The 26422-nt window shown below is 37.6% G+C and overlaps 1 protein-coding gene across 1 annotated transcript; it reads left to right on the plus strand.

Annotated features, from left to right (window-relative positions):
• Nucleotides 1-5865: 5865 nt before the first annotated feature.
• Nucleotides 5866-17182, plus strand: LOC122875149 (ras-related and estrogen-regulated growth inhibitor-like protein). The gene is made up of 4 exons (XM_044193988.1): nucleotides 5866-6470; nucleotides 9236-9309; nucleotides 10634-10796; nucleotides 13312-17182. Exons 1-4 carry the CDS (start codon nucleotides 6419-6421, stop codon nucleotides 13593-13595), a joined length of 573 nt encoding a protein of 190 aa, XP_044049923.1. The 5' UTR covers nucleotides 5866-6418; the 3' UTR covers nucleotides 13596-17182.
• Nucleotides 17183-26422: the final 9240 nt, after the last annotated feature.

A 26422-nucleotide genomic window follows, 5' to 3' on the forward strand; every position in this document is an offset into this window, starting at 1 on the left:
TGCTCCTACTACAACAGTCTTTACTAGTCTTTTCTTGTACTACTACAGTCTTTACTACTACTACTACTACCACTACTACAACAGTCTTTAGTGCTACTATTACAGTCACTACTACTACAACAGTATTTACTACTACTACTACTACTACTACTACTACTACTACAGTCTTTACCGCTGCTACTACTGCAGTCTTTATTGCTATTACTATTATTCTATTAGTACTACTACTACTACTACTACTATTATTACAACAACAGTCTTTACTGCTACTACTACTAGACACTACTACTACTACAGTGTTTACTACTACATTATTTACTACTACTACTACTACAGTCTTTACTGCTCTTACTACAACAGTCTTTACTGCTACTACTACAAATACTAAACACTACTACTACAGTATTTACTACTACAGTGTTTACTACTACTACTTCTACAACAGTCTTTACTACTATTACTTCTACTACTACTACTACTACAGTCTTTATTGCTACTGCTATTACTACTACTACTACTACAGTCTTTATTGCTACTGCTATTACTACTACTACTACAACAGTGTTTACTACTACAGTATTTACTACTACTTCTACTACTATTACTACAACAGTCTTTTCTGCTACTACTACTAGACACTACTACTACTACTACAGTGTTTACTACTACAGTATTTACTACTGCTACTACTACTACAACAGTCTTTACTGCTACTACTACTACTGCAGTCTTTACTGCTACAACTACTACAGTCTTTACTGCTACTACTACTAGACACTACTACAGTCTTTACTGCTACTACTAATACTACTACTACTACTACTACTACTACAACAAGCTGTAGTGCCGTTCATTCCTAGCAGAATAGGGCTTTGTAGGGACCTTCTCCTACAAATCTCTGTCTCTCTGTGTCTCTCTTTTTTGCCTCTCTAACCTGGTCTGACCATGGAATGATACCTTTGAACTGGAGGTAGGCGATTACCAAATTTTATGATCATCCACTCTTCGAAACGTCACATTATGTCATTGTCGGATTCAGAATTTCCGATTTCGACTTTCAGCTTTGATAGTATTACAGTTTAGATTCCAGCTTTTTTAGCAATGTATTTCAGCTCTTAGCTTATTTAGCTAATGCACTTCAGCTTCCAGGTTGTTAAGCATTCCATTGCAATGCATTTGATCTTGAAGATTTTTCAGAGAATTAATTTCTGATTTCTGCATTTTCAGCAATGCTTTCCAATTATGTCTTCTTCCATACACTTATCATTGGACTATTACTTCTGCATACTTTCATGTACAGAAGCCATTCAAATGTCAAAATGTTCAGGTCTTTAAGGACATTTATGCATCGATTGCATTTCAGCTTTCAGCATTTCCACACATTTTCTGCAGGAAATCCAATTTTTCTAGTTATTACTGTCAGAATCTGTCATAAGAGTGTCACGCAGGGAAATAGGGAACACAAGGGAATAGGAAAGAATCCAAAACAGAACTCATGGTAAAACATGGGGAACTGGGCACTGGAACCAGGTACAACAAAAAAGTGCACCAAACGGCAGCACACACAAAGGTCAGGAACACTCACAAGACTAAAACTCAAGGTAGGAATCACTCAAGGCAGGCATAACACCAGGCAGGAACAACACCATGTATAACAACAATGACCCAACACTGAACAAAGACAGAGACATGGACTAAATACCCTAGGGGAGGTGAGACAACGAGACACAGGTGCAAATAATTAAGGAAGGGCCAATAATCAAAACTGGAGGGAAAACAAAGCCAGGAAGTAAAACCACAAGACACACAAGGGAAGGAGAATACTACAAAATAGGAAATGAAAAACCTTAAACTACCACACTAACGAAATCACTAACCTAAATTAAGTTAAAAAAACAAAGTTAAGCTAATGCTAGGCTAAACTTCAATAAGCTAAACAACCAAACTAAGCGAAGATGGCTAAACTAAGCTACAATGATGCAATGAACTAAAGCTTCACCAATTTATTTTCCTTGTCATTTTAACATAGGCTTTATGTAATTTTATCATTATTTTTGCAACTAAGCCTTTTGGGTTTATTATTGTTATTTTACCACATCAGTAGATCACTAACACAAGTTAAACTGAGTTATACTAAACTAGGCTAATCTACAAACTACTAAACAGGGCTAAGCTAAAATGTCTGTGCTAAGATACAATGAACTAAACATGCATCAATTCACTTTGCCTGTCAATGCCATTTGTTTTTTATACACTGAACATTTTTGGATTATTATTTTGTTTTTACAACGAAACGTCACTAAGCTAAGTCAAGTTAAACCAAACTAAGTTAAGCTAAGTCTAAACTAAACTACAATAAACCAAACAAGCAAGTTAAATTAAGCTAAGCTGCAAAACTAAACATGCTTCACCCATTTTAGTTTGCTTGTCAGTGTATTTGTTTATAATACACACTAAGTGTTTTTATTATTTTGTTTTTATATCACTAAGTTGAGCAACTGACAGACTAAACAACTAAGCTACTTTACTTCATCATATTTCATCCAGTTTACCTTGTCAATATTTTATATAATTATATTTTTTACACACTAACCATTTTATTATTATTAAGCCAAGTCAACGACAAGGTAAACTACTCTAAAATTAGCTAAACCAAACCAAAACGCATCAGAGCCATATGATGCAATACAACTGCTGCTGATTCTTTTTTCTCTGGAAAAATATCAGGCTGCCCATCTAATTCTAATGACATTCAGCAACAATGTTTTGAAATGGCATCTCCTGTTTGGCTAACAGCCATGAAGAAATCTCCAGTCCAATTTAACTTTAATCTCATTTCACAAAATAAACAGAAACCTTCCAGACAGATTCCTGGTGCACTGATGTTATGTAATGATGTTGCTGACGTGCCCTTTGATGCTGATTTGTTGAGGTTTTGTGTGTGTGTGTGTGTGTGTGTGTGTGTGTGTATTCAGCTGGTGAGAATAATGTGTTTCTTGGTGTGTGTAGTTTTGTGGGCACATGACGTCGTCCCATGTGAAAGCCTCTTTACAGCCACATGTTGATCGGCTCAGAGAAATGATTTTTCCCTCTCTGCCTGATTAAAAGCTGCCATGGATGGCTGGACCTTCCACTGTTTTCTCGTCTTGGAAGTAAAACACAGAAATGTAGTTCTTCCTGATTACAACAGGAAGAGGAAAAGTGATTTAATTTAAATTGTTGTATTGCATACTGTTTTTTCTGATCCAAATCATATGTAGCTGATTGAGGTCAAGTGTTTCAGAATTCAAGGCTGATTAAAAATTTTACTTTGAGATAAGGACAAACATATTTTCCCAATATGCAACATTATCCCTCTATTTCTCAACATTCCCCTTCGTTCTGATGAGCGACTCAAAGATTTTAAGTTATCTGGTACCACTTAGTTTGCCTCAGGCAAGCTGATTTGCAGGGTATATAATATCTAAACATCACTGAATGGAAAAAGCATAATTTGGAAAACATTTCAAAAGCCCATCCAGTCTGCATGCTGTGCATTATGAATGGATTTGGATGCACATAATGTGGTCAGACTGTTTTCATTTCATCGTTACATCTTTTGTTTTACAGTATTCAAAAGGTCCATGATCCTAAAGTCAACAAGAAGAGAGTGGCCCAAATCCAAAAAAGTAGGTTTTGAAAGATTTCTTCACTCTCGGGCTATGGAAATCCTAAATTTTGGGATATTCAGTCCAACCATTATAATCATAAAGAAAGTATGTAAATAGACTATAACAATCCAAAATACCTTAACACCAAGACAAGTGCATCCAAGTCATGATATCACTTTCTAAAGTCAAGGGGTAAAATTTAAGACTTTCTTTTGGAAGAAAGCATGCAAACAGATACAAGATCAAATAAAGTCAGTTTGGAAATGGGCCCAAAATGCCCAAAACGAGCATGCCAGAGGGTCAGTGGGGACGAAAATGTGGATTTAGTCTAAATCGTAGAAAAGGTTTCAGTCGTAGTCATCTGGACACTGTTTTCAGAATCAAGACGTTTCGGCTCCCATCTTGTCTGAAATTGAGAATGACTTCCGAATGGGAGCCGAAACGTCTTGATTCTGAAAACAGTGTCCAGATGACTACGACTGAAACCTTTTCTACGATAGAACACTCCTGGACGAATGAGGGACTACACCGGTTTAGTCTAAAGAATATTCATTTTGTTGGCTGACGTTAGTGTCTGTGAAATCGAAGCTACTGGAGGATGATTTATTGGCTGCATGTGCCACATTTTGTGTGGCAGCTGAAGCTGAAGGAAATTGATTGCTCGTCTGAATCGATTCAGTTTGATGTCAGGGGTTTGACTGATGCTCTAATCAGTGTTTTTATTGTATGCCTTCTCATGGTTTTGCTTCTACACTGCACTCAAAGCCTAAACTTTACTATATTGCTTCAGCCTGGTGAGCTGCGACTGTATGGCTAAAAAAGTACACAACCAAAGTCGTCAAAATTTCCCCCCCTTCATATCCCCTTCATGACAACACAGAAACCAATTTAAATAAAATGACTTTCCTTGAAGCCAGAATATTAATAACCCTAGACTCAGCAGGATGACATATTTTATCACAGAGAGGTCAACAATGACAAAACAATGACTGAAATAAAAATGCTAAAAAGGCTTGTTTCTTGATTTTAACTGAAAACGAAGCCAATTTCTGCCGGAAAAAAGAAAAAACTAACATAACTATGGGAAATTAATTTTGACTTACTAAGTGCAAAGTGCAGGACTTTGACACCAGAGACTTAAACAACTTGTTTTGTACTTTAGGTCACTGTTGGCAAGATGACAAATTTTAAAATAAAACATTGCAACACATGGATACTGTATTGCAAGAGCAGATTATATAAAAAACGAATTAAATATGTTATCAGACGTGTTCAGTATGAACATTTGGCAGAAAATGAAATCCAGGTGGTATTATGTTTAGGTTTTTTTTAAACTTTAAAAGTAAAAATTATGAGATATTAAGAGATATACTGCATTCTAGTTATCGGATATTAAGTTAAAATATTTTAAATTATTAGTAAGTCATGAGTCAAAACTGTCTTGTATTTACTTAAAGGTCCAGTATAAAGAATTTAGTGGCATCTAGCGTGAAATTGCAGTTTGCAACCATTTGAATACCGCTCGCCTCACCCTCCCCTTCCAAGTGTGTAGGAGAAACTATGGTGGCTGCGAAACTCACGAAAAACAGCAAAATTTAAGATAATGAAAACACAATGATTCTTATTTTCAGGTGATTATACACTAATGAAAACATACTTATAAGTATTATATTCGATTTCTGCTAATAGCTCCTCCTAAATGTTACACAGTGGACCTTTAAAAAGTCACAATTTTGACTTAGTATCCATAAATCTGACCAAGTACATCTCATGATTTTGATTAAAATTCAAATAAAAATTTTGACTGATTCTGATTATTATAATTTTGACTTACAATTTGTTTTAATCAATGAATTTATTTTACAACGTGCAGGACTTTGGTAGCATCAATACCATAAAAAGCACTAATCATGTTTTAGTCACCAGGAGCAGATATTTTAGTGCGGATATTGTAGGAAAAGCAAATTAAATAAGTTGTCAGTGAATGTTTTGCAGATACGTTCATGAACATTTTTTTTGCAATTTGCCTGACATGTTTCTTCATTATGTTGATAAAAAATGTATTTCAGGTGGAATTTTCTCTCAAAATCTATTTGCTGTTGCAAATTAGTTGTATATAAACATAATTTCTAAGAGACAGAGTTGCATTTATTTTTTACTAATATCTTTGTAATTTTTGTTTACCGTGAGTATTTTTACATTCATCATTCCTATACATATTAATTAATCTCTTTCTATTCCAGGTAGGAATGGGCTTTCATAACATTACACAATAAAGAATGACACAAATGTCTGTAGATGGCAGCCGGACTACATTTGAATTGCCAGAGTTGGAACAGCACAATAGGTTTAGTCAGCCATGACCTTTGAGTAACCTCTCTGTAGGAGGGGGAAGAGACAGAAAAGAGACATATAGGCGAAAGAGAGGAAAGAAAGAAGGAAAACAGATGGATTGAGAGGGAGTAAAGAGGGGAGAGAGAGCTTTGTTGGATACAGGAGAGAGAGAGAAACCAGAGAAAAGAGAGAGTAAAAGAGCACTTGGCACACAGACATCTAGAGAAAGAAGAAGGGGGCGCTTGTTTCCCCCCCTCTCCTCTCCCTCTGGCAATTAAAAAGGGAAACAACCCTTTGAAGAGGAAGAGAGGGGGGCAGTCCTGTACTCCCACCCAGCCTGGACTGCACGCAGCATTTATTGTGCCGATGCTAACCCAGATACCAGACACAACACAGAGCCAGAGAACCAGCTGAGGACCTGACAGAGCACAGGCATGAACAACATCAAGCTGGCCCTGCTGGAAAGCCAGGGGGCTGGGAAATCAGGTGAGTGGCTGGAAGGGATTTTTTAGTTCAAACAGCTATAGAAAAAATATCTGTGGTTCTTCAGTAAGCATCTCTGTACTGTTTATGATGCCATTTAATATATATATGTTACTTTCGTTTTGACACTTGCAGCAGTCAGTGTAGTGTTTTTCAAATGATGATGATGATTTATGGTGCATATTAAAGTTTCAGGCTTCAAAAGCTTCTTTATACAGTATAATGAAACACAAACAGTTTCAGGCTTTGTTTGAGTAAACATACCTAAACAAGTACAGTAGTACATAAGTGTAGTAGACTAAAAAGAAGTCTCATTTAACACATTTGGTGTTGATCTTTCAAATACAGTAACTTTCAAGTAATGTCCTAGGAACTCTGGAGGGCTGCAACTAACAAATAGGCTATTTTCATTATCGATTAATCTATTTTCTCCATTAATATAGTAATCGTTTGGTCAACAAAACATCACAAAATAGAGAAAAATGTCCATCAAGTTCCCAGAATGTAATGTGATTACTTGCAAATGTATGACAGGTCTGTATTTTCTAAAATCCTTCCCTACATATTTACACATTATGTACACATTTGGGAGGATTTAGTCTTATCAGAGGCTTCATCAACAAATAGTGACTGTATGTTGAATTACAGATGTAAATAGAAACAGTTCAGTGTCTCATTGTGTATGAATGCTTTAGAGAAAACTTTCTAGATGTACCTTGAACAGCATTGGACGCTGTGTCATAGACATCAAAGATGAGCTGGTTTAGTTAATGCTCAAATTAGATTTCAGAGTGTGAGGCTGTTTTGATATAAGCTTAGATATTTTACTAACTCTCCAGTGTAACACAGTGACATAACTTCTGCTCTGGAAGCTTTTTTATTTATTCAGGACAAATTTGAAGGATGTGCATGTTGTTTTTCAGCTTACTGCAACAGTTAAAGGTCCATTGTGTAATGTTTAGGAGGAGCTATTGGCAATTTAATATATTATTTCTAAGTATGTTTTCATTAGTTTATAACCACCTGAAAATAAGAATTGTTGTGTTTTCATTACCTTAGAATAAGCTGTTTTTATATACAGAGGGAGTGGGTCCCTTTCCACGTAGGTCGCCATGTTGCACCGCCATGTTTCTAAAGTAGCCCAGAACGGACAAACCAAACACTGACTCTAGATAGGACTGTTGGCGTTTTGCGGCAACCACAGTTTCTCCTACACGCTTGGAAGGGGAGGGTGAGGTGAGCCTATACCATTGTCCTAAAGTAGGCCTAGAAATTTGTGGATTGATCTTTGGATTAACATGTGTCAGTGCTGGCAGTCAGCTGAAACTTAAAATGAGGCAGTGCTGTTTGGAGCCAGTTGGTAAAATATTTGCTAACTAGCTAACTGTAATTGTCTGGTAGCCAACTGGCAACTGAGCATAGGGTTGCCAACCGTCCCGTAAAATACGGAATCGTCCCATAATTGGAAAGTAAAAGACGTGTTTCATATTGACATGATACCTCGGCCTGTTATGTTTCACTACCCAAAAAAAGTAGGGGAAAGAGCTGTTTGCGGCTCTCTCTCTCTCTCTTGCCTCTTCGTTGACATTAAGCATTGTTTTGATGGCAATCTCTGTAGGCTAATTTAGCTTGTTGGATGTTAAGCTAGGCTAACTTTAACTGGTTAAGGTGCATGTTTTCAGGTAGTAACATACCTAAGCTTATATTTTCACTGGGCTTTGGTTTCATGTTACATAAACCCCATTCAGTGAGATGTAACTGAAATAATGAGATTATTTATGCCTTCAGATAATCCCTGCCTTTGAAAGACCTTTGTTAAAATAAAACTCATCTGTCACAGAGCTGATTTCAAGGTTGGAAGACGGAAAACACAACATATACCGAGTTAGTTATAGTTATAGGGCCGTTGTTGCTGCTTAGTATTCAGTCTCTGTGGTGCTGGTTAAGACTGACTGGCTCTGCGCTGTGTTCAAGCTTCATAAAACAATGGGACATCTCCATTCTCTCTGCCAGGCAGTGAAGCAGAGCTGTTACTGTAGAGATGATGTAGCCTCTGGAGGCTGCACGTGTGTCCATTTACTATGTTTTTCTGCTCTTTGCTGCTCTGCTTGTTGCTTTCAATGCATGTTTCTCATTTTCTTGTTGTTTTGCTCTCAGAATATATCAATGTTAGTGTGAAGACGGTCCCAAAAGAATTGCTATTGTGTCTTAAAGTCCTATGTGTCGAAAGTCCTTTGCGTTTTCCAGAATGCATGTATGAGTAATTTTTTGGGCCATATTCATATTTGTGCGTCCCCGTAGCCTAATTATAACTCCTGTACAAACCATTCAGAGGCCCGTGACCACCATCAGCAACAGGCTTCCAGAGTTCAGCACTTGAAACTTCAGCCCTTAATTGAAACTGATTGTCTGTGGGAACAAAACTGGTCAGTTTTATGTGTAGCTTGCAGTCTGGAGGCGAAGCAGAGGGGGAAATATAACCATTAAGCTTGCCAAATATGCACAGAAGCCTCTTTTATGTGAGGCTACATTTAATCTGTTTCCTCCAGCTGTCCTTGTGCTGTTCCTGACCAGGCGCTTCATCTGTGAATATGCCTCAAACGCCAGTATTTCCAGATTTGATGATGATCGTGGTTTAATGGGGGTTTGGTTTTGGTCCTGGAGGTCCTTTTTAGAATTTAGATTTTAGTAGACTTCTACCATCACTATTTTAATCAACTAATATTACTGTGTTGTTTATTTTTGACTGTTTCTAATCCTCATTACAGATTCCCTGTACCATAAGAGACTGTCAATCGATGGCAGGCAGCTGAATCTGGAAGTTTTTGACCCTTGTTCTCAGGTACAACATATCACTAACACACTTAATATTGTGATATTATTTCAGAACTTTTTATTAGAAAAGCAGTGCTGCAGTTGGACCCTGTTTTGAGTTCTTCGGTTTCCTCCTATTTCATCAGGTGGACTGGAAATATACTCAGACTGAGACTTTTCAAGAAAATACACTAAAGACATCAATATTAAAGTTACATTTCATATTCCAGCATTTTGTTTGTCTTATGATAATCATCACTTAGAGGCTAGACCTCAGTCAACATTTATTTTACCTATGGCGATATCACTGTAGCCAAAAATGTCAATAAATCATCAGTGTGAGAGAAAACCTGCTGTCTCCAAATTGTCATGGGCCAAGAGAAGTATGGTAGAATTTTCTGAATCCATCAAAGGTAATCCTTCAGCTGAGGTGAAAACATAATAATTTCTTGTTTTGGAGCTACAAGCGTTTCACATAACAACAGTAAAAACTGGCCCGTTTTCAGTTTGCTGGGGAAGCGGCAGTACATGTCCCTGACCTTGAAGGAAACATGGTCAGATATTTACTTTGGGCCGGCACGTGTACGATCCGTACAGCACTTAAATTTGGGAATCCAAAGGGTTCATGAGAGTGTCCTGAAGCGATGTGTGCCAATGGATGTCTCTTTGAAGAAAAGAGCCATATAACCTGCTTACTTCTCTTTCAACAAGACCAAAGACCTGAGAGGCCTTTTACTACAGAGCTAGTATTTTATTGGAATACCCCGAGACTCAGCAGAACAAGAGCCGGTCATTGTCTCTGTCGATTAAACTCACTGTAACGTCACCCTTTCATAAGAAGCACTGAGTCGATGTCCTGCCCTTCTGACCTGAGCTGCATAAAGACACCATGGAGCCAATAAAGAGAAAGGGATAAGTGAGTTTTTATAGTGCTGAGGCATCGTTGTTTGTGGGTTCAGACATGTCCTCTGACCCCTTGTCCTTCTGACTGTTTATTTCTCCTCAAGGTCACTAAAGCATATTGTCCTGTTCTCGCTCTGCACATGTCTGCATGCTGGTGATGTTCAGGGTAACAAGAACGGCAGTAAAAATAGCTCTGGAAGAAGTGGGACAACAGTAATGCATATGTATTGTGTGTGTGTGTGTGTGTGTGTGTGTGTGTGTGTATATATATATATATATATATATATATATATATATATATATATATATATATATATATATACACACAGTAATAATTACACACTTATAGAATAAGGTGTAATAAGTACTGTGAGAAATTCCACCTTGAATAGCTTTCTAATATGTCATTTATGAAAGCTAAAAACACATCCATGTGTTGTCCTTGGCAGAGCTCAGAGGCCAGGTGTATACTGGAGGAGCTAGTGGACTGGGCAGATGGCTTTGTGGTGGTGTACAACATCAGCGACCGCACTTCCTTCATCAACGCCAAGAACATCCTATGGCAGATTCGGGAGGCGCGCATGGACAACTGCAAAGGGTCAGAAGCACAATGAGGTTATTTTATTAACTCAGAGAAGCTGAGCCTCCCCATTCAACAAGCCACTGCTGGGTTTGAGAAAGACATGGTGGATCAACGCAGCTGTTGGCCTAACATTTATTTCCAGAAACCTTGAGCTGGAAGAGGTTACATGAATCATAACCTGTACTGAGGCTAAATTGTTTTTGTACATTTTTTTCTCAAATTAGCTAGAGACCTAGTGTCATACACATTACTACATTAAGATTTGGGTTAAAAAGTATAAACAATGTGAAGTTTTCTGTTGAGTGAAAACCTCATCTAATTGAAAATGCCAACTAGGAGTAAATAGAAACAGCAGTGGTGGAGGAAGTATTAAAAGTACTTAATGCAGACAGATTCCCCCGTGACTCTTACACGATTATATGTTATATCATTAGACGGTGTAGTCCCTCATTCGTCCAGGAGTGTTCTATCGTAGAAAAGGTTTCAGTCGTAGTCATCTGGACACTGTTTTCCAGAATCAAGACGTTTGGCTCCCATCCGGAGAATTGAGAATGACTTCCGGATGGGAGCCAAACGTCTTGATTCTGAAAACAGTGTCCAGATGACTACGACTGAAACCTTTTCTACGTTATATCATTAGATTATTATTACTCATGCATCATTAATGTAAAAGTAGGATTTTACTGTTGTAGTTGGTTGAGGTGGAACCATGGAGTTTTGACTATTTTGTATCGCACTGCAACTAATGATTATTTTCATTATAGATTAATCTGCTTATTATTTTCTCCAGTAATTGTTTGATTGTTTGATTTGTAAAAACTGTGAAAATAGTGAGAAATGGCATCACAATTACCCAGAGCCCAAAGTGACGCCTTCACAATGCTTGTTTTGTCGAACCAATAGTACAAACCTTAAAAGGAAAAGCAACAGATCCTCACATTTGTGAAGCTGGAACCATTTTAAGTTTATCCAAAGGATTTTAATATGGTTTCTTTAAGTGTTAATTGTCTCATTCAGTGTTGTCGAATCATATATTTTAGTTGACAATTACATTAAATGCTAAGAATTATTTAAAACTACTACATTACCACGTGCTGTAAACACGATGGGAAAACAGAACATAACAGAGTATCGTTGCCCTGCTTTCTTTGAAACTGAACAGGGATCTTCGTGCAGTCTTGAATTTGAGGAATGCTGGGATTCCTGACTGGGCAAACACAAACTCATAAATGATTCATGATGACAAGCGAGGGATTCACTGCAAACCTACAGGCATCTAGTAAATTTGGTCTGCTGAAAAAATCGGCCAACCACATCTATCAGGCTGCCTGTCGTGTGCCAAAGCATAACGTGGAGGGAAGATATTTATTTAGTCAGTGACAAGTATGTATGTGAGTAGTGTAGATCAGCGATCAGTAAATCTTGATGGAGATAAGGATGGAAAATATTGGACTCACTTGTGTTTATGTGTGTATAAAACAAATGCAGCCAAAATAAAAAACAGAACCTGTTTTAGGGCATTTTTGGGAATACATTTACACAAAAGCAGTCAACAGGAAGTAAAAACTGATACATAGTATAAATAAGCAGCGGTGGAAAATAGCTAAGTACTGTAATTCTGAGGTACTTGTACTTTACTTGAGTATTTCTATTTTATGTTACTTAATACTTCTACTTCACTACATTTCTGAGAGAAATATTGTACTTTTTACTCCACTACATATATTTGATAACTTTAGTTACATTGCAGATTCAGATTAGTGATACAAAATATAATTAATTAATTCATTATGATGTATTATTATAGATTAAGCCCCACCTTTACGAGCTGCAAAATTAAAGTGATGTACGCATTAATGCATCAAAAATTACAATCTAATTCTGTAAAATATATTATTCTGAAATGGGCCATTCTTTCATTCATTCTTCTTCGTTTGATTCTAACACTTTAGTAATTTTACTCAAGTAAAATTTTTAATGCAGGACTTTTACTTGTAACAGAGTATTTGTACACTGTGGTTGTTTTTTATTGCTGGTTTTACTGAAGTAAAAGTAAGAGTACTTATTCCACCACTGTAAATAAGAGAAGTTAAACTAAAACTAGAATTATATATGTGAGTATCTACTATATGACGCATTCAAATAAAAATGTGCACTGGTAAAATAAAGTTTATAAAGTTATATATAACTTATGTAAGTTTATATAGTATTTTTAGTATATATTCCATATCTGCTGCTCTCAAAACTTCATTGAAGCTATACAGCAATTGAGATGACATCGTCTTATGGTTGCATTGTCAGATTTAATGGAAATATTCTAGATGTTTTGTGCATCATTGAATACACATATACACACATAATTACATCTAGTGTCTTTTAAACTTTTGGATCTTGACTACAAATTAAATAACGTTCTGTGAGTTTGAACGCAGCTTGGATCCAGCAGGGTTGGAGAGGTTTAAAATAAAATCACTCCTCAGCAGAAAGTACTCTTATTGGCTCCACACCTTCTGCATTTCACCAGTCCTCACTGACATGTTTCAGGGAGATGGAGGTTCCTGTGTCTGGTGGGTAACAAGCAGGACCTGTATCATGCCCAACAGGTGCGTGAGGACGAGGGCCACTGCCTGGCTCAGGAGAACCGCTGTCACTTCCAGGAGGTCTTGGCAGCCAAGAGCTGCCAGGACATCGCCAACCTCTTCACCCAACTCATCCAGCAGGTGATGGAGCACTTCAAGTACAGAGCCGACCGACGACGCTACAGCAGCTCCAAGTCTATGGCCAAGCTCATCAACAATGTGTTTGGCAAGAGGAGGAAGTCAGTGTGACGGTTCCAGTGAAGTCAGCGGCTAATCAGCTGGAGGGACTGGGATGTTGTGTGTGGACCCATGTTAAAGGGAAGTGGCCAAGAAGTTACATACTGGGTCTGAAATCTGTTTAGTACATACACAGCGGTCCAAACATTAACCCTGCGTTCACACTGCGAGCAACATGGATGGTTGGTGGGAAGGTTTGGATGGATCTGTGGGTCTGCAACTACAACATTTACAGACAAACATTAGTCTTGTACACATCGAGAGGAAGGGTTGTTTGTCTGGGATGTATTTATCTGCTTTGAGTTAAGACAGCTTTTTAGAAATGACCTATTGTTATCATGTGATTCAAACAAAGCAGGCTGTTGGTTTCCAATTTTGGGGTTGGGCCCCTTTGAAGGGGTCGCAAGATGGAACATAACACACACACACACACACATTTTTGCTAATCAAAATCAAGTTTTTCTTCAGATGTTTCTCTTATATTCAAATGTAAAACAAACAAACAAAAAATCACTCACAACTTGTAGACATTGCTCAGTTTTATCCTTACTTTTTTGAGTCTTAAATTATTCTATGAAATACCTTTTTTCATTTCAAAGCCCTGGAAACCCACACAGGGTGTTTCACAGATTCTTATAATGCTGTTATATTATGGAGGTTGTTAAACTACCAATAAAAATGATAAAATGGTCAATTGTCCCACCCAGGAGCAACAAAGCTGTGAGGGAAATGTCAATCAGGCGCAGTTTGTACTTGCTCACACTGTCCAAAAAACAGGTGTATCATGAATTTGTAAAACAAGCCAAATTTCTCAAATACAATGTTCATTGTTGTCTTCAGTCAGTTGTAGTAGACCTTTACATAAATATATCCCAAAATTATCAAAGTTATGACTAAAATCAGTAAATATCTTATCAAAGATGACATAATCAAGACTAGGAATGTAACCAATCATCCAGAGCCAACTTTCACCACTTAGCATGTTTTGATACAGACACAGTTTGTTACAGCAGATGTTAAAAAAACAGCAAACCTTACAGCTACTTTTCAAGAATAATCTCTGGCTGGTTTATTGCTGTAGTTTTTCACATGAAACCTGTACAGGACTGGGAAGCTTTGATTGGCTGTAATTAGCTTCTCCTCTGTCTTTCACTCATCAGACATAACTGTTTGTCATTAACTGAAATCACAACATGGAAGAATGCAAATCTGACAAGCTGTTGATTAGCGAGTTTCCCCTGAAACTCCTTAATCAGTGTGTTCACACTGTGAACTCGGGGTTACTGACTGTCCCCCCTGCTGTTGGCTGTTTCTTTAAGCATCTCATTGCAGTTAGTTAAACTGCCTTTCTGCAGGTTTTATATAATGTTTTAAGTGAGGGAAAAAGACAGCTTTATGCATTTTACTGACACTTTAATGAACATTATATATGTACAGTATATATTATTATTTTTTCATAGTAATGCTATTCTTTGGAAGCCATAGTTGATTACTATACTGTTGATTGTAACATGTCATATACTCTCTCTCTTATATTGCCATATGGTAGCCATGACTAACAGCATCATTTAAATGATATATTGTGTATATATTAATTGGTAAATTAAATAATTATTGTATTGTATTTAAAAAAACACTAACACATACCAATTAAGGGCATGAACTAATTCAATGTTGTGCTGTTGTTCTTGTTAAATCCACTTATGTCACCATGATGCTATGAAGAAAGACTGTACCACACATGATGAAAAATAGGTTCACATTTGCAGTGTTTTGTAGATGACTGTTCCTTTTGTAAATACTGTAAAAACATCAGCTGTTCCAGAGGAAAATAAATTTAAACATTGCTTACTAAGATGCCTGTTTTAGTTCTTCAGAGGGGCTTTTGTTTCACTTTGAGCTTAACTTTAATTAGATGACCATGAGAAGAGGCAATTCTCTAAAGCCTTCAGCAAAAAGGAATTCCCTGTGTGTTACTGCTAAAAATAGCTGGTTTGGGGACAGGAGAAGTGAGAAATGCACCATTATTATACTGAATTTTGGCTTCCAAATCAAAGACATGTTCCTGAAGTACCCACTAGATGGCAGCACAGTTATCAGAACATCATAATGGTGTGCTCTTTTCCCTCTATGTTTAATGATTTCCTGCTCATGGGGCCTGACCTATTACACACTGAATCATTTCAAATTATAGAGATAAATGATAGTGAACAATGAAATGGAAAAAAAGTGAAATTCAGTTTTTAAAATGATCTTATGTGAAAGGCTTTAAACCTCAGATACAGACGAATGACAAATTAAGTCATTAGTACCTATTGATTGACCCCTCCTGACCTGTATGGAAATATTTGCATTCAATGTTTCTCATTTATACAGGTTTGTCTTTTAATTAGACACTTTCTGTAAGTACTGTAGGGTGGGGAAAAAGGTATTTTCTAATTTTAAAGCCTTCAAAGAAAACATTTGTGGGGTTCCTCAGGGTCCAAGATGTATTTTCTCTTATTTTATTTAACCTTCATTTAACAAGGTCCCACTGAGGCTGGAAACCTTTTGCAAAAGGAGACCTGGTCAAGACAGCGGCATGAAAAGTTGCAGACAAAACAATAAAAAAATTACAACAGATAAAACAATACTAAAAAAATCAGGCTAAAAGTAGGCTAAGAACAGACACAGGTAAAAGTTACACTATCCAGTATCTGTATCATTGTCAGTATCTTTAAAACATTTTAAAAAACAAATTCCTTTTGGTGCAATCACTTTAGAGAACTACTTGTATGTGAACAGTACCTATTTTGTAATTTCTTATTTAAGGGGGTTTTATAAAGTAAGAAATTCAGTGTATTAGGATAATGTACTGCTTCCAGCGAAAGTCTGAACTGCATGAGTGAACCAAACTGAGTTTCATCCTTGAAGTAAACTTGGTCTAAAACCTGTTTCTGACTGTAAAACAGATATTTTGGATAATTGCAGTTAACACTTGTGTTCTGTAAGGAAGCATAGGTATTCATTATGTTTCTCTACTCATTTATTCAGATTTTTCCTTTAATTTGTCACCTGTTTTTATTTGTTTAAAAGCTTTTATATATGACAATGAAAGCAGAGAGATCAAAATATCCCCACCTTGCCCTCTTTGTGGTGCTATAGAATCAAAAATCACAAACAAGTGGCATCCAGGTAGGATTTGGTTGTCATGGCAACACCAAGCAGGAGGGGGTCAATTACTATGTATATTACTAAACTGCAAGATATGATCTTGTAAAGCTTTTTTATATTTCAAACAAATGATCCCTGATATTTTACTCTATAAAGTTCATGAAAGAGATTTTCTCTTCTAGAAAAAAAATCCTTTGCTGCACAGGAGGTCAAGCATTTTACATTTCCAGCAGCAGTTGCAGTGAATACCATAGATAGAGGAAATTTCTGGAGAGAGCAGTGCAGAAACACAGCTGGCATTAGCACTTTTTAACAAATATGTCAGGAAAGTATACATCAAGTAAAACAGGGAAAGTGTGAATCTGTGATGGTGCAAAATGCTCGTCATTTAAACTCAAATTTGATTCCGTCTCATCATCTTCCTCCCCTCTCTTCTTCTCTGTCTGTCTCATTTTCTTCAGAGAGATGAGGAGTGCAGACGGATGGAGAGAGAACCTCCAAGCGTGGCCTTGTAGCTTCAGGTCAGTGATCTTATTTGGCCCCTGTGTGGAGGAAGAATTGGTTTTGGCTCGGCTGAGGACAATCATCCGAACCAAGGGGGTTGGATGCTGCTGGGACACCGCGAGAGCCAATCAGAAAGGCCATCGATCAGTTCCCCTTAATCTCACAGCTGGTGAGCACATCCCCACTCCAATCTAAAACTCTGCAGCTTAGTCAGACTGACAGGGGATTGGATGGCTTCCAGACTTGAACCTCCACTGAAATGGATCCATGTTAGAGCAGGAAGAGTTTGTCTACAACATCAGATGGTACTTCACTCAGTTCTCAGCATCCCTTTCTGTGGCTGCAATCTTGGCTGCAAAAATAAATAGTAGTTAAAGTTGTTTAGTCTAGCGCTGACTGAAAATCTCAGTTTCTTTAAAAAAATGTGGAAACAATATGTCCGTGTGGTAAAATAATAGTTTGTTTCCAATTCAAATCAACTAAAAAAAGAGATACAGGTAGAATTATCCTAATTGAAATATGTTTTTCCCCTATAATCTCAAGGAAAACATGATTTTAAGTTGATCTGAACACGAGCCAGTATGACATTTTTTGCCATGTACTGTGTGTCATCCTGCATGAGTGCACACAGTGATTGCTTGCTGTATGTATATATATGGTGTATCTGAAGAGTCGGTTTCTAAAATGAGACATCCACTCTGAAAAATGGGATGCCTCCTCTGTGAAAAGAGGCATAGAAGCAAAATGCATACTTTAATTTTGTTGAATTTAGTGAGTGTCATGAGCACACATTTTTGATGAGTTACATCTGGATCATCTGGTTTTATTAAACATTGAATGAATGTAAAGCAGCTTTTTTGAGAGATGTATTGTGGAAGAATCATATGTAATCCTTTTCATATGTTATATAAATTGTTCACGGTCTACTCAGTGTCCTGCAGTCTCCTGTTACACTAAATGTGATGTCCTGCTGTCTGTGCACTGAATACTGCTTTGTAAGTTGTTGGTATCTTCTTGCAGTAAGGCTGCCAAAGCACTGCAAGTGAAGTGAATCTGATAAAGAACTCAATATCACAGAGAGACTCTCTTAAGCTCTTGTTTTCAGTTGTTGAATCAAAGCATCCATCATATTATTGACGTATGCCTTTTTTTTCACAGAAGACATTTTGACATGTCACAGTAGGAAAAGCACAGGTGTAAATAATAAAATCAATGATGGCTAAATTAAATTTAGCAGCTTCAGTTTCAGGGTCCTGGTGTTGTGCATGCTGGCTCACTGTCACACCCATGACTTACTGGGACACTGAATGGAGAGGAGCCTTTGTTAATGTTATTAGTAACACCTGTGCTTTTTGTACTATGACAATGTCTGCTGTGAAAAAGGCCTTTAGAGAACCGAAGTGAAACCAGAACTTCTGGGTTCTGGTCCAGAGATAAAAAAACTAATTCAAAATCCCACTGACATTTGTAATAATGCTAATAATTGAAAATCCAACCTTGGAACATAACGTTACTCAACAATATGTTCTGTGGCTCACTACTGTCACAAACTGGCTCAAGGAATGTGACCATAAGGGAGTCCATGCAAAGGTTATACTTAAAACAATCACTTATTTAAACTAGTTAACATAAATGGACAATAGTGTGTAGAAATCAGCAATGCATGGATGAGATGCATGTGTGCTGTGGAGGTGTTGAATGTGCATACCAAAAGCAGCAGATGTAAGGTGAATGACAACTGTAGGAAGACAGACAGAGCAAGCACATAGGCCAGCTTTTATATCCTGGAAGGCCCAGGTGAACTAGATCAGTTGAAAATCCCCCCCATGTCAGCTAATTGCCTGTTGAGGTTAGTTAGGACAGACTCCTAGACAGTGGGAGCGGCGTCACACTACACATGTCTAGATAAGGATGGTAGTTTTCTGAAAAACAATCTAATATCGTTATTTATTCAATATTTATGTTTTTTAGCAGATGTTAACGAACATTTTCCATAAGCCCAAGACCATCATGGGCTAAATGTCACAGCTTCACAAAAGAGTCCATAAGTGAGTCGAGGGGTCATGGTTAGCTCAGACATGTCTGTGATACCAACAGGACAGAGAGGGCTGATAGCTGTACATTTTTAGACAGCAGAGATTACAACTAAAAAATAGGAAAATTGACATTAGGAGAGAGCTATGGAGAATTCTAAGGATATGGACAAAACCAAGTTATGACGTTGCACAATGGCGTAAGTACCTGTACTGCTACGCTTGTAGTTTTTTCATGGGAGCTGTAGTTTTTTCAGTGCTCACAAAGTAATTGTTTTACTTAAAATCACAAAGGTTTAAATTTCTTATAGCAAATGCTGCCAATGAAAGAAATGGTAAATGAGAAAGTGAGAAAATGAGTTACAGCAGATAGTGGACCAGAGGCTAGCCCGAACGTGACGTCATGACTTCAACTCTCTATTGGCATCAAGTTAATGCTAAAAACCAGTGTTGTACATTTAAGAATGTAGTTACTGCAATATACCAATGAGCAACTTTGTACAATATACCAAAAATATAATTATCAACAATTATAGTCATAAAAACAATTTCTACGGTATATGAAGTTTTTGTTGAAGCAGTTGCAGCATTTATTCAGAATCACCACAGATTTAGGCCTAAAGGGGCTCTAGAAGCCTGGCTCATTCAGCTACAGAAGGTGTCAAGAGCCCTATCACATTACATTGTGTTCCAGTCCTTGAAAGGTTTGTGCTTACACAACTGTATTTGAAGACTTCTTGCCAAGTTTGAGGCTGACAGATCAAAGACATGCCATTCAAGTGCAGCAGCCTGCATCTGCAGCAGAGGAAATGCGCCAAAGATGCTTTCCAAAATATGATCCATGAAAAGGACGATACAGTGCTCTCTATGTGGCAAGTTTTTGAACTTTAGGAAAAAAGGATTTGTAAGGATTTGTACATTGTGTCCATGAGCTTCCTGAGGCCTCCATGACTCAATTAACATAAGATAAGACAAATGAGTCCATTCCGAACAAGATTTAAAGGGTATCTGAAATGTGGTATTAATGTGGTACTTCCTTTGGGTAATGATACTTAATGTAAATCTTATAGAAAAGGTGGATTGACGATGATCCTCTTCAATGCTCCCTTTCAATGCTACTCCTTTTTCATCCTTGCAGTCGACGATGTAAAGAAATAGACTGTGGTTATTTTCGGGTATAGTACTAACTACAACAAAATTAATATCAGCTTTTAAATGGACTTCTTTGTTGGACTGGTGACCTCCTCCAATCATGTCATCTTACCTCTCAGGTTTTTTGGCAGCCAAACAGCTCAAGTTTATCTTCTCAGTTAATACACTTGGGTAAACTTTACATTAGCACATGTTCATGCTGTTGAGCTGCCTACTATGAAACCCCATCTAGCCAGAGATTGAGGTTAACTGTAAAGCCACAACAGGTGTTAATAAGGTAGATAATGATCACAGTAAAGCAGCAGTAAAACAGACAAGCAACCATAATGTTCACTGTGTTTACAACAGATGTCTATGCTCTTTTGTCTTGCAAGACTACCATTGCTCGGACAAGCCCTTAAAGGCATATTGCTATGTTTAATACTGAAGTACATAAATAAAACTTGACTTCCCAAAACTGAAAGCCATAACCCAGCTGGTTATACACATACAACATGCCCTTAAGCATAAAAACAATACACCAGCAGCAGTAGCGTAAGCCAGTAGCCAGTAGCATCCTTCTGCCTCACACAGTTTTTTTTAGGTAGGCAGGGAGACTTCTGAGTGCAATGCTTTCTTTGTCAGGAGGGCCCTGTTCACACTCACACAGTTACACACATTCACACCTGGAAGCTGCCCAGTACAACCACAATCTGATCTGATGGCCACCGAGCAGCTCCACTGGAGCAGTTGGAGACTAAAGGTGTCAGTATGTTCGAAATGACTGTCGTCTGACCACTTCTGAAGGCAAAAGCATTTATAGCTCAAATGGCCACACTCAAGCAGGGTGAAAAGCCGGCCGTCATAGAGAGGAAGAGAGAGAGAGAGAGATAATCATTCAAATTGGGATTTCTGCACAGGCTTTCAGACAGTCTCTCCTCGAAGGATTTCATAGTGTTGCACTTGGTTGTACACAGAAAAAGTGACATAGTTTAAAATGAACAAATATATTATTAAGGGGGGACACTTTAGTTGAAGCATGCTGACACCTTAAGGGCCTCAGTGGTGGTAATGATTTATGCCTCGTTCATGTGTTATCGGAGTTACCATAATTACCAGCTTGCGATTTATAAATCATCTTCACCTCAGCATCCAAGTCATAATTATAGCTGTGGGACAGTTTGCATGGAAATGCCTGAAAAAAAATTAACAAACATGGGCACATCACACCTCACGTCAGTCTGTCTTTCGTTCAGCATAATTTAATGGATATAGTTATATTGTCAATGCATATGCAGTATTTTTAACCCTAATATGACCAGCTCTGCAGTCATACAACCATCTTGAGTTGTCTGATGACACGAACACCGTCCCATATGACATGATCGCATTATCCGTGCAGGGATCAAACTAGTTACCTTCAAGTCAGAAGCCTCTACTGCAACATTTTAGGTGACCAACCCACATACACACATTTCCACATGTTGAACTGGAAACTGCCCAATACAACCACAAAGAAGCTCCACTGGTTCATATGAGTATCACATGCCTTGCTCAAAGGTACCATAGCACATGTAAACACTTGGCTTTCTTCCCCAGAATTTCCCAGCCTGTCGAGGGATCAGAACAAATAATCTGCTCCCCAGTGGTCAAACCTCTTGGGAGTTCAGCTGCAGCTCTATCACAATCAGCCAAGCTTTCCTGGTGAAGCACTTTGCTTGTGAAGCTAATAAGAAAATGTTCAAGTGTTTTGTTCCTCTGTGTTTTGCTCCTCTTCCCGTTCGTCCTGATGGGGTTATGAGACCTTGTTTATCTCCTTTTAGATGGATCCATTTGGTGCCATTTTGTTTAGAATAAAAAACATTTTCAATACAATAAATTATTTGTGATATTTTACAGTAATTTGTTTTGGTCAAGGTTTCTTTGATTTGATTCTCATCAACCTTTGCAGACAACACATTTTATATCAGTGCTGCATTATGTGATGCTTGCTTCCTGTCAATTTACTGACTTTACTGAGAATTTGAGCTGGACACTTCATTTTTAACCTTGGAAACAGCACTTCACAAAACAATCTCAACTCAGGGTCTACCTCGCTTAATCTTGAGTTTTTGACCACCACATGGTTCTCATCAGCAGATTGAGTTTGCTCAGTTGTCATGGAACAAAACGACAGCCATGCTAGCAGCTCTGTGAGGCTGTATTTAGGCACAGTGGTGCTTTGAGCTAAATGCTATGTCAGCATGCTAACATGCTCACAATGACAAAACTACTTAATGTTAAGCAGGTAAAATGCTTACCAAAGTCAGTACAATTCGTCCTCTGGGCACCATGAATGTTTCCTGGTAATCCGTCCAGTAGTAGTTGAGATATTTCAGTCTGAACCAAAGCGACAGATGACACACAGACTGACATTGCCATCCATAGAGCCATGCCGCTAGCATGGCTTAAAATATAAAAATCAGTAGAAAATCCAGAAAATAATTAATAGAAATTTTACAAACTTTAGTCTCACATCCATGTGATATTTTTAATTTTTACTCCTTTTTAGCCAGGATTAAGATATGTTTGACACCCTAAATATTGCATTTGGAAAAGAAAAAATCAAATTAAGGCATGTGTTGGAGAATGATGGAAATGTAAACTGAATATAGGTGGTGGAAAATGGGTTCTATGTCTAAATAATGCTGGTTTTGTCCGTCGAGTCTGACAAGAAGCAGCAGGCTGTGGTTTCATATGCAAAACCCTGTGGCCTTGCTGCCACATATTGCAGCAGTTTTCTTGTATTCCCACCTCTAAATTCAGCTGTTACTGTATGAAACAGGCTCCCAGTGACCCGGCCTCTCATGGCATTATATCTGACAAACAGCCCTTCCATAAAACATAGCCTAAATTTGTCTTAGCCATTTTCACACTGAGGACATGAGGGCAAAGGCGAGCCAGCAGCAGATGGTCAAAAAGGCTTCCTATTTTCACAGACTGCTAATTAGAGCCCTCACCACAGCTCACCTTTAATGTCAGCCACAGACTGCTTTTAGCGCAATTAGCCTAATGGAGTCCGGGCCTGTGAATAGCCTGTAATGTTTAGTCCGGGCCAGCCGTTGCAATGAAGTTTATTCATGTCAAAATAAAGGACAAGAGGGGTCTATTGCACCTCGGATCCATTTATCACCGCAGCCTGATGGAGGACGAGACAGTAACCATGATTACCCAGAGAAACTATTTAATTAGATGCATTAATAATTGAACTAATTAGCTCCCATGTGTCTCGCAAATGAAGAGGGAACCCGGAGCTTCACTTGCACCTCATCAGCTGATTAATTAGTCTGTTGATCGTTAGCTGTCTTGACGGCCTATATGCAATCAGATGAGAGGGTGGATAATGAGGGAATTGTGGTCGATGTGCTGGTTAATTAGTGTGACCTGATCCAGGGGCCATGTTAGAACAGTTGTTTATGCCACAGCTTCTAATGAGGAGGATTTAGGGCTGGATGATCTATCTGTAAGCAGGCTACAGTGTTGTTTATGGACTGGGGTGAGTTCTGGCCTTGGAAACCCCATTGAAAATCACTATAATGTTCCAATAATCTATCTACAGAGACTAATAATGCCTCTATGGTGCTCAATATTAACTTTAAATAATGACCTTACCATACTTTGTGGTAATTTGATTCCTAAATCCTTAATGCAGAGACTGACAGTAGGTCTGGGACTCAACATTGAGTTCCAAGGCTATTTATATTTCATCTATGGTATAATACTACAAGGACTTGGTAGTCTGTGGCAGGTCTAGTAGTAAGTATATAACTTTATAGCTATTTTTTAGCTGGTTTTATCTGCAGTATTCCTGTAATATTCAGGCCTGCTGGATCTGCCATTAAAGCTTTATAGTGGTTTTATCTTACAATATTCCCACAAAGACCTGTAGTATAATTGGTCTACTAGTATAGTTTATAATGACCTATAACTGCTATGTAGTGTATTCAAAATATGTCCTATAATCCTATAGTATTACTATACTATTCAAGAACTTGTAGTATGGTATTAAATATTACTATGGTATTCCTTCAAGGACCTGTAGTATGATACATAGGTATACTGAGTTTATAATGACTTATAACTGCTTTACAGTATGGCATCTCTTAATATCATGCGTATATGATTCCTACAAGGACCTTCAGTCTGTGGCAGTTCTATTAGTGAGTTTGTAGTTACTTTATAGAGAAAAAATGTAAATTCCTGTACTTATATAATATTCATGGACTTAAAAACACAAAAATTAATTATGTTATGTCATACTGCTATAATATTCTTATAGTCTTCATACAAGGACCTGAAGGTATCATGACCTACAGCTGCTTTATGTTTTTGTTTTTGTTTTTTTTTTTTTGGGGTGTACTATAATATCACTATAAGTTTCCTACTTGCAGTCTGCAGTTGGTCTACTATTGAGCTTATGGTTACTTTATTGCTACTTTATAGTGTTTTTATCTCCTGTATTCCTATTATATGCATGGACATAGCTTAGCAGATATAGCCTCAGTCTAGTTTTAGGCAAGTTAATTTATAGTGACCTGTACTGTAGCTGCTTTATAATATTATTATCTGCTATAATTCTATAACATTATAATATTCCTGCAAGGGCTTGCAGTCTGCATTAGATCTATCATTGAGTTTAAAGTGACTTTAGAGTCACTTTATAGTGTTTTCGTCTCCTGTATTGCCACAGTATTCGAGGACATCATAATGGTACTTTAGATGTTACCTATAATATTCCAATAATTATGCTAGAATATTCCTACAGGGACCTGTAGTAACATCACTAGTAACTTTAACTGCCTCTTGGTGTTTTTATCTCCTATACTATCATATAATATTCCTAGTCTGTGGTCTTGAGTTTATAGAGAATTAATATCTCACACAGTCTTTTAATCACATGCATTGCTGAAACATTCCTATAGGATTCAAGGATTAGGAAAGAAACCTGTAGTTGCTTTTTAGTGTTTTTATCTTATATTCCAATAATATTCCTATAATTATCTTATAATATTCCTTCAAGGACCTATGGTAGAGTTTAGTGATCTTTATGGTATCCTGTAATACTGTATATTCTTACCCTCATCCAGTGGTAGAAGAAGTAGGCTACTCAGATCTTTTACTTAAGTAAATGTAGCAATATCACTGTAGAAATACTATGATACAAGTAAGTGTTTTACTTAAATAAAAGTACAATAAAAGTAGTGCCAGTGGTGTATTAGTGTATACATCACTTCAATGTTGCAGCTGGTAAATGTGGGTCTTATTGTTTACTTTATATACCGCTGGTTAGCTTGTGAATTTCAAAGAGGGATCAATAAAGTCTTATCTTTATCCAAAATAATACACAATTTATTAGTTAATTTGTATTATTAATGTGAATCTGCAAAGTCACTAAAGTTATCAGATAAATGTAGTTGAGTAAAAAGTACAACATTTCCCTCTGAATTGTGAAGTATAAAGAAACAGAAAATGGAAATACTCAAATAAAGTAGCCTACAAGTACCAGTAGGTCTACAGTACTTGAGTACCGGTAAATGTACTTAGCTACTTTCCACCACTGCCCTCATCTAAGCTATTATTACTTTTATTAGTAAGAAAAAATACATAAGTGCACAAATAAGTGCTGAACACACTGAACATATGACACCACGCACGTGGGCTACACAAACGCACACATACATACCAACGCGCACACGCGCAGAAGGCGCTGCATTGATCACAGGGCGCCCTGGAGATAATTGGTGTCCTTGGAGTTGAATAAGCTCATTCTAAAACACCTCAGGCCCGGGCTGTCCTGGTGTGTGACTGTCTATTGAATAATTGATTCAGAGAGGGAAGGGGCGGTTACTATCAGATCTGAGCATAATGACTTTATATAATTAGCACGCAGCGTTGAAAAAACCATTTGACTGTGGGAGTTTTTTTTTTTTTGCAGAGGGAGAGAGAGAGGGGGAGGGAGAGAGAGAGAGGGAGGGAGGG

The sequence above is a fragment of the Siniperca chuatsi genome, linkage group LG4 (genome assembly GCF_020085105.1).
Source record: "Siniperca chuatsi isolate FFG_IHB_CAS linkage group LG4, ASM2008510v1, whole genome shotgun sequence".
NCBI classification, from domain to species: Eukaryota; Metazoa; Chordata; class Actinopteri; order Centrarchiformes; family Sinipercidae; genus Siniperca; species Siniperca chuatsi.